This window comes from Condylostylus longicornis, unplaced genomic scaffold, assembly GCF_029603195.1.
Source record: "Condylostylus longicornis isolate FDR11 unplaced genomic scaffold, ASM2960319v2 ptg000038l, whole genome shotgun sequence".
Taxonomy (NCBI): domain Eukaryota; kingdom Metazoa; phylum Arthropoda; class Insecta; order Diptera; family Dolichopodidae; genus Condylostylus; species Condylostylus longicornis.
This window is the reverse complement of record NW_026578007.1, coordinates 13,332,783-13,355,037: the sequence shown is the minus strand read 5'-3', so window position 1 is coordinate 13,355,037 and position 22,255 is coordinate 13,332,783. Positions and strand designations below refer to the sequence as shown.

Sequence of the window (22,255 nt, the reverse complement as noted above, 5' to 3'; positions counted from 1 at the left end):
GCTTTTTTTAATATATTTGTTTTTTTTTTTTTTTTTAAAGCAGCATCTTCCGATTCATCTCAGATTAAAATTATTGTTATAAATTAATTAAGTATAAATAAAAATAAAAATTAATTAAAAGTCTTATTGTTCTGTTAAAAATATTACCTATACAGTCATTGAAAATTCACATTTACACCTGTATAAAGGTACAAACGTGCTATAGATAAATTTTATTAAATTTTTACTAATAAATTTATTAATTTTAATCATTATATAAGAAAGTTGTTTTTTTAAAGGTATTAAAATCTATTTTAAACGACAACATGATTAAATTAATGAGACACAATAATAAATTACTGGCATAATAGTTTTGTGCTCTATAAAAATTTTTACATAATAAGAGAAAATTGATTTTAAGTTTGTAAACCGTGAATGAGTTTATTCAAATTTTTCCCATACGAGAATGTTTTTTTGTAAGAAAAAACTTGTTTTGAGAAAAAAAAAGTGTTGGAGAAATGAAATTTTGATGCACTTGTGAGAAATTCCAATAAAATTATATTAAGAAAATATTAGGCAACAAAATTTTAGTTTATAAAATAGAACTATAATATTAGTCTTTAAATTATACGGCATTTTTAATAATTACCTTGTTAAAACCCTGCTTAAACTTAGAAAACTGAGACATTGCCCTCTATGATATCATGCAACAGCCCTGTGGACATAGTATATCCCTCCTAGGAAAAATAATTTATAATGGTTTTTGAAGAATTACTATGATTTTTGGGTTCTCTCTTCCTATTTTATATAAGTCTTAAAAACAAAAATCTCGAATGTAATTCAATATTATTCCATTTATAACAAATATTTCATTAAATATCTCTTCCAGTAACAATTGCATTTCCTGTATCAAACGCCGGTAAATATGCAATTCTTATTGTAATTTTTGATTAATAATGAAAATTATAATATGACAAATTTAACAATCAAACGTTATTAAAATCTTTTAAAATCGTGCAGTACTTTTGTAAATTAAAAATTCTATAAAATTATCTATTATAATTTATATATATAAATATGAAATATACACTTACTATGCTATTGTCAGTAATAATCATTGTAATACACAGAATTCAAATGTATGTAATTATAAACTTAAGACTTACCTGAAAATAGAAAAGAAAGAAAAAATTAATTTAATTTGTTACAAGTTTATTTTGTTAATTAAAATGAAAACTTAATAAATCACAAAATTAAATTTTTTATTATTGTAGCCCATCAAGATTTGAAAGCTTTATAGACTTAAGAATATGAAAAGTTGATTTGCAGTTTTTATAAGATTCACATATATGTTTTACATATATGTTTTCCATATTTTAAAATTTTAACATTGTAGGTAACTTAAGAATACTAGGGACACTTCCGTATGTTTAAGCAGTAAATATTTCTGGAATTTCAAATTTCCAGTAAAACTATATTTTTGATATTAAAATATTTTTAATGGCATATTATTATAATCGGTCTGTCGATTGCCTAATTGTTCGCGTTTCCAATAAATATAAATAAAAATTACCTAAAAATAATTCAATAAAATTGAAGCGATACCAAGATTTCTTACAAGAAATTCAATTTAGAAAGAACAATTCATAAACTAAAATTTCGATTATTAAATTTTATAATTTTCAATTAAGAACACTGAATTAAAATATATATACAAAAGTAATTAGATTGAGATCAGAACATTAAGAACAGATTCTTTTAGATTAATTTCTATTGCTCGGAAAGTTCACAAAATAAAATAATAAAGTGATTATAAATGGCAAATAATAATTGATGTCACTAAATTAGATTATAAGTGAGATGAAAATGTAATTAAAATGCAATTTTTAATATTATAATTAATTAATATTGATATATATAAGAAATCATACTCTTCAATATAGTTAACAAATTCATATTTTGCATTGTTGCAGTAGTTTGCTTAATTTCTTTATTCAAAAATTTGCATAATAATTATAAATTAATTATTTTTAACATTAAACTTTAATATCAATTAAATAAATGATTTATAATCTAATATTTCAAATTTTTATATCATTGTTGGTTATCTAATTAGATCTGATGTAATTAATCGAAATATTTAAATAACAAATTGTTAATAACTATATACTTTAAAATATTTAAATTATTTTATTAATCAATTTCCATTGATATTTAAGAAATAATATCAATAAAATTATTATGCATAGTTTTCGAATTAATTGAGTCACATATGATCTGTAATAACTAACAAGGTCTACTTCATAGTTTTGATATTTGAAAATATGACGTCTTCGGCTCCAAATCTATTTAGAGAGGAAAAAGAATTTGTTTATTTCATTTCATATTTCACATCTACCCGATGACGTCAGATTCATTAAAAATGGTAGTTGCCATCAGTTATTATCTAAGAGAGTTTCTAAACGATCAAAAAATGATTGATCAATTTGATATTAATCAAATTTTGTCTGAGTGAATAAAAGTATTGAGCAAATTTTAACAGAATGTGAAATTGTAACATTAATTTATTTAATAGTTTCTTACATAGTTTGTTTGTAGTTTAAATTTAATTTAAAAGCTGTCAATCTACTTAAAATTATTTTTTTTTATAAATAATTTTAAGTAGATTGCATTAAGTGAATTCTAATTTACATTAAAAAATTTCGTGTTTGAATAAATATTAATAAGCAACCTGTTATTAATTTTTACTAAAAAACAATAAAATATATGAAAACCTTCCGCAATATACCCTATTACTGCGGTAGTTCACCTAATATATATAAGTGTACCTAGAAGCTTCTCTTTTTCTTACTTTTAATATGAGAACATCTTAATTTACTAAAATTCTCCTGACTAAACAAATTTATTACTTATGAAACTTAGTTGAACCTAAAATGTTTTTTATTTTATTACTTATGTTACATAACGTAGCTTTAGAAATCATCAATAGTTAATTATATTTTGTTATACTTAAAATATTTTTGTAATAAAAAATTTATTGATAGAACAAAGCCAAAATCAAATAACTTTTATTACTTATTTTCTTCTATAAATTTCATTTTTTACGAATATTTTAAATTTTATTGTTAAATTATATTGGTGATAAAATAAATTTAATATTTTTCAAGCTGTTTTGTGGTTTCATCTAACACCTACTATTCTTAAGTATTATTAATTTCTTAATAGTTATATAACAGATAGCTTGTATTTTACATTCACTGTAAATTCTAAATTTCATTGAACTATTGAAATGCAATTTAAATTTAATAAAAAAAAAAAAATAATTTTCAAAATAATTTTATTCATTTTTGAGTTTTTCAATAAAATTCTGTTAAAATTTTCATAATATAACAATAGGAATTTTGAAATAAAACTTACTATCTGCGTACTAAACCGCTTAAAAAGAAAACCGTGAACAATTTTTTTTTTTGTTTTATCTATTTTACGTGATTTGGTTTTATTTTTGTTTACAAGTACAATTATTATAACTGAACGAATATTTTTTTTTGTAATCTCACAAATTACGTAATATTTTGCATAATTCTAAAATTACCACTATTTAGTAAACTGCCCATGAGCTTATGTAATTAAATTTTTGGGACAAAAAATGCTATTCGTATCAATAGTGCATTGATTTGCGTAATTTGCTAGAAGACTGCCAACTAATTATGCAATTCAATATGTCAATGTCGTTTCTCACATTTTTAATATGTATAAAATTCCTAATTTATATTTAAAAATATTAATTTTTAATCTTAAATTTTAATAGCCAATCTAAGACGAATTGTGAATACAAAATAATTTTTATGCCAGTAAATAGGTTCGTTCGTTAAATAATAATCATGAGTTCTATAATGCATAGTATTCGATTTTTGTGTACTATATTCAGAAATTTATTGTTCTGAATATTTTTAACTGTTTACGCATAAACTAAATGGAGTAAACAATTATAATTATTAACGCAAAATTGAAGTCAAACATATTCAAACAATTTTGTAATTGACGACCATATTTAGGTTTAAAACAACAGTTAAAATACCTCAAATGGGCCTCATACATTTCTCTTTCCTGTTCAATATTTTGATATGCTCTGTAATCCTTTAACAATCTATAAAGTCCTTTTAATATTAAAGAATCCTTTTACAACATTATAATTTACTTATTTGGTTTGGTATAAAAGCATTACTTAAAAACCTTTCTTTTTTTCTGTTTTTGACTCTCATTTACTCTTATATCTTTTTTTTAAACCAACATCAGTCTAAAAATATGAGAATTATTTTCCATTATTATTATTAATATATTAAGAAAAAAGAGTTTTTTTATTTTTGTACCTAAAACAATAATTCAAACATGACATTTCATCACTTCATATTTACTGTTATATAATGTTTGAATAAACACATACACACACACCACTATAATATAGGTACATATGTACTTAAATTTATTATAGTTTAAGTAAGTATAGAAGTAAAGTTAGCCGTTATTCATATTGGTTTATTATTTTGCAATTTTGTTTTTTCTGTTTTGTTTTTAATGTCCTCCTTTTCCTTTTTCAGTTTTTCTTTTACGTATATTTCCATTGGAAAAAGAGAGAAGAATAAAAAAAAAAATTTTTTCTTTTCTTTTGATTTTTTTTTGTTGTTTTATTTCTTTTTTGTTGCCAAAACAAAACTTTCATCGCATAGTAAACAATCATTTTATATTTTATAAGTATGTGTGCGGCTTATAAGCGTCATCTACCTTAGGTTCAAATTATTTCCGCGTCACAATCTTTAGCCATTTTCATAAAAAAAAAAATTTTTCTGTTTAGTTGCTCTTATGTGTTTGTTTTTTTTTTTTTTTGTGTTTTTTTCTCATCGGCATTTTTGGTTAACCCTTTTGTAACCTAATTTAGATCACGAAATTTATACACAATGCCAAAAAACGAAAATAAAGAAAAAAAAATAATGTTCAGAGTGTCCAATTTTACGGTATAGTAAGAAAATACAAAAGAATTTATTTAACTTTGCCATATTTTCTTAATATTGAGGAAGAAAATTTGAATTTTTTTTTGAAAAGTTTGAAATTATATGACATTCTTGTCAATATAGAATTCGTTTCCTTTACTTGCTATTATGTAATACACTAAGAGGTGGGAGTAGTTTAAGCTGTTTTCTGCGCTCAAAGAGCATTTATTATGAGAGCATTCGAAATTGAAAAAAAGTATTGTGTTCAAACAAAAAATTTTTAGGGTATGGTAGAATTGAGAAGATACAAATATTTTTTTAGGCAATGTGGGGACAATTTCAAGGTAGTAAATTCTAGCAAGGAAGATAAGGATTTTTTTGTTACCTAGACAATATACCTTGAATATTTTTTTAACTCAATTGAATAAAAACAGTGGCAGAATAAAGGAAGACAGAATCCTAAACGAGAGATTTGTCAACTCAACTCGATTTTAAATTAACCTGAACACCTTATACTTATGAGGAAATAATTTAAATAAATTTTATTTTCGAAAAGAAAATACGATTTTATTTACAGAAGAGGAAATTCTTTTTTTAAATTTTTCTTTTTTTTTTTGTTAAATTTCCTTCTTTTTTTCATATTTAATATTGAATAGCGTGATATGTCAAAAAAAAGCAAAAAAAAAGAAAGCGAATAATTTGAACAAAAAAAGCTTCAAATTTTCATGTAAAACAAAAGACAAAAAAAAATAAAAACGGATATGGAAAAAAAAGGACTAAAAAAAAATTGAAAATTTTGAAAAAAAAAAATTTTGCTTTTGGTTTTTTAAAAGTTTTTTGCCTTATTTTATTGAAAGTCACCAAAAATATCAAAAAAAAAATTGAATTGAAATTCCTAAAATTTTAGTTGACAGTGATGAATATGAAAAACAAAAATTAAAGGTACGAGTATTAAATTAAAACATACCTACACAAAAAGGTTAGAAAAAAAAATTTTCCAAAATTTAAAAGAATGGTTTTGCTATTAATGGCAGGTGATGATTGTAATAGTGGTATGCTGAATATAATGGTGTTGTAATGTTGTGAAGAGAAACCAGAAAACAAAGCTAGTGGGGAAAGAAAAATTTTATTTTATGCTTGCATGTTTATATTGCATAATTTTCCCACAAAAATGCACAAAAAATCGAAAAACAAAAAAATTTATGATTGTGTTGCGGGTAACAGTAAATAATAACAGTAATGGAGAAAATTTAAATGACAAGAAACAGTCTTACATTAAAGCGACCTTTTATATAGTTCAAAATCGTAAAATCTTCAGTTTAATTCGCCGCGTAATTTCAATTGGCTTAAGTAAGTTTTTCTCCTTTATTAATATTTTTGACAAATTCTTCATTTATATTAAATTTTCATTCATGTTCAAGCAAAATTGTAAATTTTATCGAAAACCTGATTCTCATTTCATTCAAATCCCCAAAAATCAGGCAATCAGAATGGATGTCTAATTAATTTTATTATTTGCTTTACCGCAAAAATTACTGTCCTACAAAATACTAAACTAACAATTTTTTGAATCATTTCTATTCCACTTCTATGCAATTAGTTGTAATTTTTAGTCACCTATATAAATTTTTGATATTTTCCATTAATTTCCCTAATTTTTAAAAATTATTATAATGGTAATAAGCAAATTAAGAAGAAAAATGAAAATTCAAAATATGAACGTGTATCTAAGCCACAAATATACTGTATGAATTATACTGTTATACTTACACCACATGAAATGCGAGTAAGCAAAAAAATAATATGAAAAAGAAAAAATTTAATTATTGATTTTAGATATCGCGTTATAATGCAAAAAAAAAAAACAGAAAATAAAGCCCAAAATTATGGGGGCTACAGTAATAAACTACAATTTATATATGTACATAAGTATATAAAAGTAGTAGATACTTAAATTATTAGTTTACAGACAGGCCCATGCCATTACATAATTAGAAAAATGAAGAAAAAAATAATAAACAAAAAAAAAACCGGATAATAATTGTAAAGCGGGGAAACATAAACAGTAACTGCCATAACTGTAAATAGTATTTTTCTTTTTTATATTTCGATTATATTCAAATTGTTGAAGATTACATAAAATTCTGAGAGTAAGTATATAAGTATAGCTCATAATGCTCATAATAAAATGAAATTCAAGCTGATAATAGAATAAATGAAAAAAAAATTATCTGCGTGCTTTTTGTTTTTTATTTTTGGAATATAATAAATTTAAGGACAAATTTTTTTTTTGCCGGCATTTAATATGGTATTGTTGGATACACTATATAATATTTACAATATATATATACTCGAATTTCTAGACAAATTTCTAAGAATTTTATTTAAATGTCATGGTAGGATTTTATGAAGAATTTTGTAGGATTATTATTGAATTTGAAGATAAAATAAATAAATTTTTATTTTATTTATATTTAATTTTGTAGGTTTTGTACTTTCTACAATTAAAATATTGTGTTTGCAAGTGCTTGTAATGCAATCGGACATACTGTTATTAATGAAATCTGGAAAATTGCGGTTAATTTGTATAGCTACAGATTAACTCTCATATTATTTATTTAAAAGAAAATTTTAGAGAAATTATTACTCTAAATAATGGTTTAGTTTTTCTTTATTAATTTCAATGAATCATACGGGATTATTTTCTCTAGAATGAGTCATGAGTATTCTAATAAGTTTTGGTATTTATAAGAACTCTAAAAATAAAATAACGAAGCCCTTAAATAGTGCCTATTTTTCCGATAAAAAATTTTAAATTTTAGCAATATCATCGCCGAAATTATTGTAGTGAAATAAAAAATTTTTATAAAAATAACAAGATTATACGAAAAATTTGATTACAAAGCTATGATCCCCAATAACTACCATAATAAATGTCTGATGTAAAAAATTTTTATAAAAAAATGTATTCAATTTGCATTTTTAATCATATTTCTCTATTACAACAGAGTAAAGGCATTTCATGAAAGAATATCTTACATCCTAACTGTAAAATCAAAATTCAGAATTATCAGTTAAGTTTTGACAATAATGATTTTTGACTTAAATCTTTTTATACGAGTAGCTTATTTAATTAATTAATCAAATTTAATTTGAAATATTTGAAAATTTTAATTAAAATTTGCCGAATAAGTTAATTATTATATAGACTTATACTCTTTAAATATAAAAATTTTTCTAATTTGCATTCAATTTCAATTTTTTCTCTAATTATGACGTGTACTATGGCGCGTATACTAAAAGTAAGTAGGTTATAGAGAAAATATTTTCATTAAAATAATATTGAACTAATTAAGTAATTAGTTTGTATTATTTTATATATGTATATACTTGAAACAAATTAATTTTCTATATTTCTATATTAAATGTGACATAATTCGATGGTATTTATGGATTCAAATTACACCGCAATATTGTAAAACAAAATCAACAAAATCATTTATAATTAAAATTAAACAAAAATAATTTATTTATACAAAATTTCATTTAGATTTTCTAAAATACATGCAGAATAATAATATTTTGTCGTTAATCCTGAAAACTGTAATGTGCCATATTATTTTTGTTTAAGAAGCTTTGAGATTGTTATATTATTGTTACATGCAAATATAACAAATACAGTAAACATTTCGAATGTGATGCATAGTTCAAGAAAATTTGTAGTGAAAATTATTTATACAAGCAATTGCAATACAATTTCACATAAATTTAGGTGAAAATTTATAGTGATAATTGAAAAAAAAGGTTATATTAAGCAAGATGATTGCATTGCCCTAAGAATACACTTTTAAAAATATAACAGATAAGGATTCTCTTGGCAAATGCTGCAGTGGTTGTGCAATCTATCCTTGAGCAGGTGGAGATGGAGTTTAAACTCTCCCTATAAGTCATTACAAGAATATTATACTAGTTTATTAGTTTAAAATCCAATACTATAAAATAGTGTTGAACAGGTGTTGTCGAGTAGTAAAATATTATTCGGAAAATAAGAACATAAACGGTTTAAAAAAATCATTAATTAAACACGATGTCAATCCAACAATCTGACATTTATTTATAATTTTTTTACGATAAAAGAAACCTGTGAATACTGGACTCTATTGCATTTCCAGAATTCGAGAATTGCCTCTGGTTTAAACAGAGTTTTTTATTTGTCGAAAACTTCTGCTTTTACGAATTTTTTAAGCAAACGGCTAAATACCATAATTCTAAAAGGCACATTTTACGGAAATTTCTTGGAAATATGTCAAATGTATAAGTAATTATTATGCACTTACTAAATTATTATGGACTTAGTTTATTTTTTAATTGATGTACGTATACAAATAGAATTAAAATTGAATTGAAAGTTGATATGAATTGAATAACATCCAATTTTCGTATCCACGCAAAATATGCATTTAAAGTTCATTAGATTAGTCAACTTTTTCAATATAACAACTATTTCGGATATAATGAACGAAATTCTAAACGTGGTAGACATTGTCGGAATGAACGAAAGAAATTTACACTATACGTAATGGGGCACCACTAGTTTAATTAGGATAAAAGACTGCTTTTAGTTTTTAAATGACATTTTGCTAATCAAATTGTATGAACTAAAAAAAAAAATTGTAATTCTATTTTTTGCCATTTTATATTAAAAATTCCCCTTCTTAATTATAGTGTTGTGTATACATTTTGCTTACTTTTCGAATTACGAAACTATATGAAATAAAATATGCTTTCTGCAATATTCTATTATAATTAGAACAGTGTTATTCTTTTAAATTATAACCGTGTTTGGATTCTAAATTACACAAAATTTTTTTTTTTTGTCATTTTGTATAAAATGCTATTTGGTCACAAATGTTGTTGATTTAATTCGCATATTATTTTTTTCTCGCTCGTAATAGCTCTATAGACATACATACATATTATGTCCATATAATTACTTACTATACTTATAAGTATGTGTATGAGTATAACGCTATACGTTAAGTCAAAAAAGTAAATGATGGATGACCTACTTTTACTAATTCATTATATAGAATCTAGTAAGCAAGCGGCCTATTCCATGTTTTTTTTTTTTTTTGCCCTATAGCTATATAGGAAGTTATTCTTATATGTAATACAAGTATGTTTATGTATATTTTTCATTGTTATAATCATTTGTATATACTCGTATAAGTATAGGTATGTATCGTGCTCTAGTGGATATTCAAAATAAAATTTTATTGTTATTTACTGAAATTGTGTGTATTATACAAATATAATTTACAAACATATTTATTATGTTTATGTAAATATTTATATGTATGTATATATATATTGGTTTGTTTTTTCCATACAATAATATTATTTATACGGATTGAATGAATTTATTACATGTGTATGTATAGATGTGTGTGTGTATGTGTATGGTAGATTGTAATCGGTAATGATTGTAAATATACTTTACGTACATTTATGTACATACATATATTCTTATATTTGTTTATTATTTATTCAAAATTATATTTCTATCCTCTTCTATTTCATTAATATTATTTTGATAGCATGACGTTGACCGTATCAAAATCTTTTTTATTATTTTCATACAATATGTAATATGTAGCTATATGGTTCATTGTACTTAATTTAAATCTGGTCATATTAATCATAGTCACCCACCCAATAACATACACATTTATACAAATATATACATTATATTGTATGATATACGGAAGAAGGATATTTTTCATTCTTGTTTTCTGCTTTAACAATAGAATTTTATTTTTATAATGTATACATAAAATAACATGTATGAATGTTTGTTTGTACGTATGTAAATTTGTAAATGAAAAATTCCTTTTCGTGTTTGAAATTTACTAATCTTCTTTTGTACATCATAATATACAATCCGTTTAGTAATCTTGTATGTATGTATTTAGGCTTCATTTTTAACAACTAACTTTTATGGTAAGAATTTTTTGTAATATTAAATATAAAATATAATTCGAATTTCTTAAATTAAATGTAATCCTTAATTCTCTGTAATATGTAAATGTGAAATGAAGTGATGTTCTAATATAGATTAGATTTTTTTTTGGAGTGGCAGGGGTTGACTTTAAATTACAGCAATATACTTTTATATGTGTTGACTTAATCGCGCTTAAATTCATAATTTTCAGAGTTTCCAAATTTTTTAAATTTTATGTACGTAAATAGATTTGGAAATTATTGAAATTTTAAGTTTGTTTTATAGAAAATATAATGTAGACTATAAAAGTTTAAAGTTATTTTGTGAAAATTATTAAATCAGGAAACGATTCTGAAAAATGCTACAAAAAATCTTTAATGTAAATAAGAATTGAAAAATAAATTTCTTATAGAATTCAACTTAATAGTTTCGCGCCCAACAGCCTTCACATAATAAATTATAAAATAATTTACTTTATTTTGAAATTAGTTTAATAATTTTGATAGGAGTGTTTGATAGGACTTTTTCGTTATCGATTTGGCACTGCAAATATATTAATTAAAAACCCTTTACTTAAACTAATTCATAATTCTAAAATTGACGCAATATTCCTTTAAAATACATGTAGCAGTGTTAATCTTTTTTGAAATCCATATGGAAAGAAGCCATAGCTATTTAATCAAATATACACAAAATATTATCGCAGGATTATCTGAATTTCTTTAAATTAAAGTAATTGTAAATGCGCATTTCGTGTTGCCATATAATTCATCTTGTTTCTGGCGACATTTATACGTGCTACTATACGATCGTGCTACCCCTAATTGACTCTTGTTTTTTGTTTCATTTTAAATTGTTATCTTATAATTATTATTGTTATTGGACGTATTACATACGTTTCTTAATTTTTAATTTACTAGAAAACATTCTTAATCTTAATAAATTCTTAACTTTCAATTAATCTTTATTAAATATCCTATATACGAGTACGGTTAAATTTTTAAAGAGAGAGTTCCTATAATTTATTTTTATTTCTTTTAATTTTTCGGAAATTTTTTTTTTTCATAATATTTGTAATTAAATTTTATTTAAGAATTAAAAAATTAATTAATTTAACTTTATTTTGCGTCATTAAATAATTTAATAGGATAAAAGTTTGTTTGTTTTTCTATTCTTTTTCATTTCAATTCACATTTAAATTTTCTTATTTTTCTTCTATGTTTTCCTCTATGCTTTCATTTTAAAATGAAAAATATGCGGTTGGTTTAGTATACAAAACTGAGGTTTTCGAATAGATTTCGACAATTACCTATTTTTTTCTAAAATATTTTTGTATGAGACCATGTTTTTAGAAAGATTTTTTTGGTATACAATTCCAAACATTAAAAATATGAAGCAGGAGTAATGGACTTATGTTGAGAGGAAAAGAAAGCAATATTAAATCGAAAAATTTCGAGGATTTGAAGAGTTTATAAAACACATAAAATAAAATTTCTACGTAACGTACAATGAGTAATGACGTCAGAGAATTTTTAATGGTGATAGATAAGAGAAATTTTAAGAGAATTTATATTGAAATCCTTATTATTTTATTTAAAGAACAAGGATTTTTTTTTTTATTATTTTATTTAATTATATTAATTTATTTATTACACGAATTTAGGATTCTTATTAAATATATTTTGTATTCCTAATATAATATTAAAATTTCACTCAATGAATGCATTTCATAGTAAATTCAAATTGAAATTATTTTAATTGCTTTTAATGCAATACGAACAGGCGATATTAATTAAAATATTAAATTATGTAATAAGAATTCATTAAAGAAAATATTTGTGTACTTGGACCAATCGTAGTTCGAATATCGTACATTAATTTTATATATAGTATATTTTCACAATAGTATATTAAATCTGAAACATAAAATTTCCAAAGATTCCTCTATATTAGGAGGAGTAGTTCTACTTCCTTAGATAGTTATTTTTATAAATAAATACTACTAAACAAGTTCACATTTTATGCTACTCGGTTTTGATTACAATAATTAAATACGCACATTATATTTTGTAATTTGTAATTGAAAACGGTAGGAAACTAAGAGTACTTACGAGTATTACTTAAATTAAAAACCTACAAAAAAAGGCAACTAAAAAGAAATTTCAAATTTGAAAATTGATTTATTCTCTTAAGAATTAAATTAATTCAAAAATATTTCTTCCATTTTAGTTTATAATCTTCTCACTTCAGTATAGAAAAATTCATAAATATTCATTAGACGATTTAATTGTGCTGACCGCAATAAAAAAAATTTTTTTTGGATGTACGGCCTTTTCTATTTCTTTTTTTTTTTTTTTTCATTTTAAAATATGATCTTATATATAAAAAATTATTTTATTATTTAATTATACTTAATAAAATTTTTTTTCATTTACAATAATTTTACAATTTATTTTAACAATAAATAAGATGCCCAATTTCGAAAAATAAATTCAAAACCAAAAAAAAATATATCAAATTTAATTGTTTTTGTGGTAATTAAATAATTAAATTATCATTAATATTAAATAAAATTTTAAATGAAATGTGAAAATAAGTCATTAAAAATTTTATAATTACATTTTCTTTAAAAAACGAATAATAAAAATAGAATTAAATATTTTCTAATTAGTATAATTTTTCTATTAAAAAAATTCTATAACAAATCTCTATAATATTCATTCTATGTTATGTATAGGTAATAAATAAATTGGTTATTTTATTTTCATTTTTCTGAAGGATAAAATTTTGAATGTACGCCTATTTTATATGATTATTTTTCCTAATTTAAATTTTTTTTTTTTACATTTTTATTTTAAACGTATGTAATTAATCATATGAATTAAAATATGTTTATAAATTATACATTGTACAAGTGTATGTATTGTACACAATTGAAGGTTATAGCTATAATGCGTGTATAATGAAATACAAATGTTAAAATTAGAAACATTTTAATTCGAGTATTCCTAGTAGGTTTATATAATGTATGGAACCTAAAATAAGTACATATTTCATTAGATAAGCTACTTAAAAAAAAAATTGATTTAAATTTTAATTAAACCAACTAATTATATCGTACTTTTGATACTAGTAGACTTTCAGGTTATATGAACATTTTTAATTTTAAATTTAACATTGAAAATTCGGTAATCAATTGTTATTATTGTACTTTTTATATAGTTGCAAAAATAATTCTTATTTTGGTTTGAATTTCATTATAATGGAATTAAAATAAATTTTATTGAATAGGGAAAGTAGTTGTATTTTCGTGTCTAAAAATTTTAATGTTTGTTTGGAATTCTAAATCTCTATGATAAAAAGGTAAACCGAACTGAGCCGACATTGGTAAATTCATTCAGCGATTACATTTGAAATTTCAAAAAATAATAACACAATAAATTATAAAAAATAATAAAAAAATCTCTGTTTAGACCTCGAATTGCAACAAGTTTCACATGCAAGAAAATAATAATAAGAAATGCATTGGAAATTTGACACAAAGCAAATATAGTTGCCTTATCGAGATCATGGGATCAATTGATATGTTCTCTATATATAGAGGAATTTTTCTTGGAGCTCAATAAAATATTTTTTTGTTTATGTCGATCAGAATAGAATGTAATATATTTTGTTAATTGAATCTAGAATCGATTACAGTTTTGGAAAAGAAAAAAATTTAACAAAAAATTAAAACAATCATAGAACTAATTCCCCTATGCAGGGTGTTTAGTATAAGCTCGAAAACGAGTACATCTGAACCTCACTACCCATACAATTTTTTGCTAGAAATTAATCAAAGAATCATCCCTGAAATTATTTAACACCTTATGCGAGACACTCTGTTACCAAAACTCTTTTAAATTTTTCTTTTTAATAAATTTTTTTAAAAAACCGATTGTTTTGATTTAAAATAATTAGGTTATGTATAGCTACTTCATTTTAAAATTATGTTCGAGTAGATAATTTTTGACTTAAATATATTATACTTTGTAAATAAATTTCAACGATATTTTGTGAAATACTTAAATAGTATTTAATTATATTTTTAATTGAAAATTTAATTTTGAGAAATTTCATGTATTTCAGATGCATTGTATCAATTTGAAAATTTATATTATATTTCTAATAAGAATAATAATATTGTTATGGTTTCAGCTAGAATTTGAGCAATATTTCATGAAATATACAAGTTTTTTTTAAAGGAGCATATCATTAAGCAACGCGTGATATATAGCACATTATCAAATACAAAAATCAATATTGATAGAAATCGGTATAATATGATATATAATATTAAAATAATTTTATACAAGTTGCTGTTTGGTTTAGAGGATAATAACATGAATAGTTCTACAAAAAATAAAATATATTTTGCTTTAAGAAAATTTATTTAAGAAATATTTAACTATTTTCAATGCAAAATTATATTATGTTAAACTTTGACACTATATTGTTATGACATTTTGACATTTAATTTTCGTTGAGTTTTTAACTTTAAACAGGTAAGTTTATAACAAGTAGATGTGTATATAATATACATTTTAATAAATTTTTTAATATCTGTTATAAAAATTTGAATAGTCATATAAAATTTAATATTTTAAGTAAATTTATATCTCATACATTATAATATATATTATTTTGCCGTATGTATTATAAAAATTCTAAATTGAATGAGTTAAAATTTTAATTCGTTGTTTTTAAAAACCTTTTTAGGTGCACCGGTTCGACACCATTACAATACAAAGTTTATCAGCACAAAGTTTATTTTTTCAATAATACTTTTGCTTCATGTTAAAACTATTACTTATATCTGAAATTCTAAAATAAGTAACATTTAAGTAAACAACTTTAATAGCACGTAACCTCAGAAAACAAGTAAGAACAGAAAATCATATAATATCAAATTATAATTTATACCTTAAGTGTAATTTATTTTTGACAAGAAATATTATAAAATTTATTATAATTTTTTATTACAACTAATAATTTACTTTAACTTTACTATATATTCATAAATTTAAATTTACTAAATAATAAAAAATAATCTAAAAAAAAATTTTTTTTTTAATTTTATATTTTAAAATACTCACGTTCATTGGTGTTATTACCATCATGCAAGGCTATAATTTATAATTTAAAATGACAATAACAACAACACTTTAAAATATTCTACGTAATATCAATAATATAACTGTTTAGCGCTCTTTAAAATGCACTTAAAACAACAAGCACAAAAAATAAATTTTTCACCATAGGTACTCGTAAATAAAATTGAAAATTATTAAAAAAAAACTAAATTTATGCCACAATTCAAGTGTTGAAATTCACAATTTATTAATTAATTATTAAAATTTTAAGTTAATTAGAAAATTTTATAATTAGCGATAATAATTTTTATTTAGCGCTATAATTTTTCTTTAAAATTATAAAATTTTTAGATCTATCGCCATTACGCGTCACATATGCACATATAAAAACATAAAATTGAGTAAAAGTATAATAAATATTAATGGTAGTGGTAATGAAATCAATGTTGAACGTAAACTAACAACTGACACCTGTGAAACATAAAAAAAAAGAACATTTGTAGAAAAATAGAGAGAGAGAAAGCCAAAAATACAAGAACAGTAAAACATATTGTATGACATTTCGATTTCCTTATCATTTTATGCTGTGCTACAGTTATTTAGTTTTTGCTTGCTTTAACTGTAATTTTCATTGTTGTTTTTTTTCTTTTCTATAGAATGAGTTTTGTAATTCTCAAAAATTGTAATGAGTGTGTTAATTCGTTCATTATTATTATTATTACTAATAATTATTATTATCAGATTCTTATTGATTATTGTTAATTCTCAACAAATATTAAAATATTTATTAAACTTAACTATGTGATAATAATGCCGGTATAACAAAAATTTAAGGTATTTAGAATTTAAACTAAAAAATATAACATTAACCTTATTAGTTTTATACAAAAAATTGTGTGGTATTATAAGATTGTTGTAAAAAGTTACTGTTATTAAAAGAGTATAAGAAATGTGAGAGTTCCAATATTACATTTAAATTTAATTTTCTTTAACTTGAAAAATTTAGACTGTTTTATATAATCTAACCAAAACCTACTTTTTTTGGCAATTTAATATTCAAACACTTTTCTCTGGTTACTTTGTTTTATGTATTTATTTGTTTTTTGAATGTCACATTAGGTATTGCCGCTTTATTAGAAATGGAGTTGGATTACAGCGCGAAAGTTTTATGTAAAAACTGCCAACAAGCTATTTTTAAAAAATCTGTTCTCAAACAATTAATATAACGAGGGAAACAAAATAAAAATAAATAATAGTCTGACATTTCGTACATAATACTCGTATAACAGTAGCACTCCTGCAATGATTCTTTTTAATTAAATAAACTAAATTGACATTTCATTTCAGTATTGGCAATGTAATGTTACCACCGTGCTGAAGTTTTTAATTTTCATCAGTATAAACTTAACAACAAAAATATAAAAATCAATATGATGAAATATTGATTTTTCAATGTATAACTTATTGCGGTGCCAAGATATTTAAAACCTAATTACCGAAAAACCTGTGAAAAAGGATTTGTAGAATTGAAAAAGGAGTTATAAAATGTTTTCTGATACTTTTTTGATATTCTGAAATTTGTTTCTTAAATTTTGTAAAACCTCTTCAAGGTAAGTGACATTTCTGTTTTATGTTTTACAAACAATATATAACCAAGAAAATTTCTGATAGTAGTGTAGATATAAATTTCTTTCGTTTTAAAACTTGTTTACTTCCTGTTATTCTTATAGAATTAACAATATAACTGACTACAATTAAATATTCCATATTTAAAAAAAAAATTATAATATAGCCACAAGCTGTTGTAAAATGTCAAAAATAGATAATTACTTTTGCCTTTTAAAATTATTAATATTATAAAATATACTCGTATTTTATCAACTTGCTATAACACTAAACATTTTATTACTTTTCTGGGTGGCATTATTCTATTTTTGTTAAAACATTTTAATTATGTATATAACACATTAAATTTAATGTGAATAAGAATAAATTTTACGTTTCTAATAAATATCTGTCATATCTAATAATTTTTGAAATCTGATTATAATAAAAAATCAGTAAGCTATTAAAGTTTATACAATATGTAGTTTAGCAATTTAATTTAATAATTATGGAATTTCAAGTCAACACTTCTCGTTTTTGAATACAAAAGAATAGAATTCAGAAACTATGAGAACATAACGAAAGTATAAAGCAATGAAATTTGAGTTTTAAAGTGTTTTACTTGAGAAAGTGTAAAGCAACTGAAACTGAACTTTCGCAAAAAATGTACGAATTAAAATAATGTAGAACCTTTGAATCTTTGACATCCAATTGTACCAACTGAAGAGCTCTAAATTTTTTAAAACACCAAATTTTTAATTTTTAATAAAATTTTCTGAAAAATGTGCAAATTGAAATATGTAGAAGTACTAATGGTTTAAGATTCTATCCGAAACTTGAAAAAATTTGCTTATAATTTATTAAACACTTTTGCACAAAGCGCCACTTTTTAGCAAAAAACTTAAAATTTACCATTAATATTTAGTAACAAAAATCTTAACAATGTGACAATGATATGAAAATCTTATACAAGTGGTCCTATAAATGTCAAAATCAGACTAAAACTATTACCATTTTACTTTTTATTATTATTTTATTTTTATTGTAGTTTCCAATTTCAGTTTTTCACTTGTATAACAACGCAAACACACACACTTGTGTTTATGTTAAGAAAGAAATTTCGATGGGTGAACAAATTTTTTTTCTGTTTAAATTCTCTGTATTGCATAAAAGAAAAGAAATAAACAATTTGCTGTGGTCTTCAAATTAAAAAAATTTTGTATGTCAATACAATGATTACAAAGCAGTAAAAAATATTTGAACTGTTGTCAAAAAATTATTGTACATACATATATGTATACATAATTGTGTATAAATTTTTTCGCATTAAGTTTTTTATTTAAAAAAAATGCGCACGTCAGAATATGTTGACGTCATTGACAACTTAATATTATATTTTTTTCTCTCATAAGTTATAACAACTCTATACCTAAAAGTAAAATTATTCAAAAAAAAAAATAGCATGAAAATTTTCAAAAAAAAAAAATTTTTTTTTATTGTTTTTACCCTCATGCTAATAAATGTTATGGCAATAAATTAGACTACAAGAACTTATAAATGAATGATTTGTTTTACTGTTTACTATCAACATTATTAGACTAAATATTTGAAGTATTTTTATAGTGAAGAATTTATTCGTGAATGACGTCACATTGATTTTTAATATCCCGAATTTTATTATGTGACGTATAAGAGCATTCGAATAGAAATTTCCTTAGTAAATATTTTCTTATTTTAGATGAATGAAATTAATTATATTTGACATAAGATACATACATAAATAAAATGTAAACATTTATTGAGATTTTATTTTTGTTGAGGTCCAGCGTTAAAATAAATATAACATGTGTGGCAATAAACAAATGTACATAATTATGGAATAGTTTTCAATACATACATATATAGATATTCATATAATATGCAAATAAATACGGTAAAATATATTAGAGGAGAATTGCAAGAGACAGAAGTTCTTTTTTGGTTTAGATAAGTTTTACAGGATGCACAGAAGTTGTTAAACTTAAACCGGAAATTTTCGAAATTTTTCGACTTTTGTAATATTCATACTCTTCTAGGTGGGTTAATTAATCATAGGAATAATGACAATATAAAAATATTACGTTACAGGTTAAAAAATATTAAGAAATGTTTAGATTACACCAAAGTTTTTTATAAAACTTTTACAGATCTCGCGTTTAGCAAAGTTTCTGCTTTTTACGTTCTAAATATTTTTACAGGTAGTTGAGGCTTTTAACAATTAATATTGCGTATGACTTCAGAATATAAAAGTAAAGGCTTTCTCATTATTATATATGGGGCGCTCAGCACATGAATGACATATCAAACATTTATGCAAAAATCAGTTATTATATTCAATAGAGCTGTAATGGCCGAAAGAATTGTTCTATATTTTTAAAATACTTATAGTTTACTCCTCTTTTCACTCTATTTTGACATAAGTTCATGTTTGTCCTTTACAATTTCCTTAAAAATTAAATATTTAAATATTTCAGTCGCAATTTACTCGAAATGTCATTTGCAACTCGAATTGCAAATGGCATTTCGAGTAAATAAACATGTTAGCTATAATTTTGGAAATTTTCGGAATCACAATTAATTTTAAACCAAAAACAGAAAGAAAATATTTAATTTTTGCATTAGAATCTAAAATTCTTTAAAGAACAATGGTTACTTTTGTACAAATTTCCTTGTCTTCTAGTAAAGTTATTCAAATATTTTTTAACTCGAAATCATAAATTTAAAAACAAAGAAACAAGTAAGTAAATATATGTATAATTGTATACACATTACGTGCACACAATATTCTCAGCACTCAGCTATATTTTCAAATATAATTACATATTATGTATATATCTTTGTACTCAATCTGTTGCTTTAACACGAAAAAGCTTCCTAAAGTAAGTTATACACACATGTACGTATATCAGATATAATATTGTGTATTGTTTAAGTTTCATACATGTTAATAATACAAAATATGTTTGTATTTTATTTATAAGTATAAAAGGATTTGAATACAAAATTTTATAACATCACATAAAGCGACACACACAAGAGAGTTTAAGCTGTGTGTGTCGCTTAATAATAAGTACATTTAGTTGGCAGAAATTAAATTTTTGATTCTCATTTTACCGTCAGTAGTATGTCTACTAAAATTAATCGATTCTCTTTAAAGATCATAGATGAATTTGCAATAATTACAAAAAAATAAACTATAACATAAGCCAGTTGTAAGATACCAAGCAAAACCACACAAATTTATACTGTAGAACACAGTCTAGTAATGTGATGGTTTTTAACAGTAATCATACTGATATTGATTTTTTATGCCTAATGGGCCTATATGTATGTATATTGACCCATTATACTTCTCATAGAAATATTCCCTGCATAAAAAGTCAAGACACAAATGCTAAACTCTTTAAATTTTTTATGTTATTTAACCAGCTTATGTTTACGTAATATTATCTAAGATTCATCTCGTCTTATACATTTATACATAATTATATTTCCTTTCTTCCAAATTCATTCATAACCATAATGGTGTTTCGAATTTTTATGTGTAATATTTTAAGCAAAATATTTATAATCCATAACATAAACGCCTACAATATTTTTTTATTACACACACTCATGACTCGCACATATGTTAAACAAATTCAAAATGAAAACAATAAAGGAAACACGTATAATAATATAATGATCCTTAATTATCAGCGTAGTAATAATATTAAAATTTATGTTCGTATTCGAACAAAAAAACAAAAATAAAAAACATTTTTTAATATTAATGTAGGCTGCATTGTATAGCATGTGTACAGCATTTATTTTTCATATATCGTGTATTCTTAAAAGTAAAAAAAATGAATAGTTTTGCTTTAATCCTATGATCTGTTCGCAAAATTTCCAATTTTTCGAATATTATTCCAGAAATATCCTTAAATTCTATGATTTGCTTTTAAATTTAAGAATTAAATCAGAATTTTTGATGAAATTTTAATGCAATAATTTTTTTTAAAAATATGACTTGTAGGTGATTTTAGATGGTGGGTGTAGTTTCGGAGATATGCATATTGAATTCGATATACAAAATTACCAAAATAAACTAAAGAATTTTACAAGGTATTGTAATTTTCGCATAAAATAAATAGAGTTAAAAATTTAAAATCAGGAAGTAAAAAAATACAAAATTTTAAATCAAGGCAGCTCAATCATTTTATAATAAAAATCAACTGTTCTTAATTCAAATCTCTCCGGATCTTTTCATGTGCAAGTAAGTTAATTTTTTAGTTAAAATAGCAACTGATGTCTTTAATTAATTTCAGAGCTAAATTTCTTTTAAAAATCAAAATCATTTGTGGTGTTGCGAGAAAAATTTCAACATTACCGCAAAATATATGAGTTATTGAGCCTTTAGTTTAGAAATATAAACCAAGAAATCCCTATTGTTGTTTGAATGAGGTAGAGCCAATCAATATTGATTCAAAGCGAATGTGATAATTCGACACATAAATAGCATAAACTATGAA

At 22.8% G+C, this 22,255-nt stretch overlaps 1 protein-coding gene across 1 annotated transcript in view; it reads right to left on the bottom strand.

Moving 5' to 3' along the window:
• Positions 1-437: 437 nt before the first annotated feature.
• Positions 438-22,255, bottom strand: part of LOC129609033 (probable serine/threonine-protein kinase DDB_G0272254) — a 70,916-nt gene continuing 49,098 nt past the window's right edge. Inside the window, exon 2 of the mRNA XM_055520870.1 lies at positions 438-1,145. Coding sequence (XP_055376845.1) covers positions 1,113-1,145 — 33 coding nt within the window. The 3' untranslated portion in view covers positions 438-1,112. The remainder of the gene's footprint in view (positions 1,146-22,255) is intronic.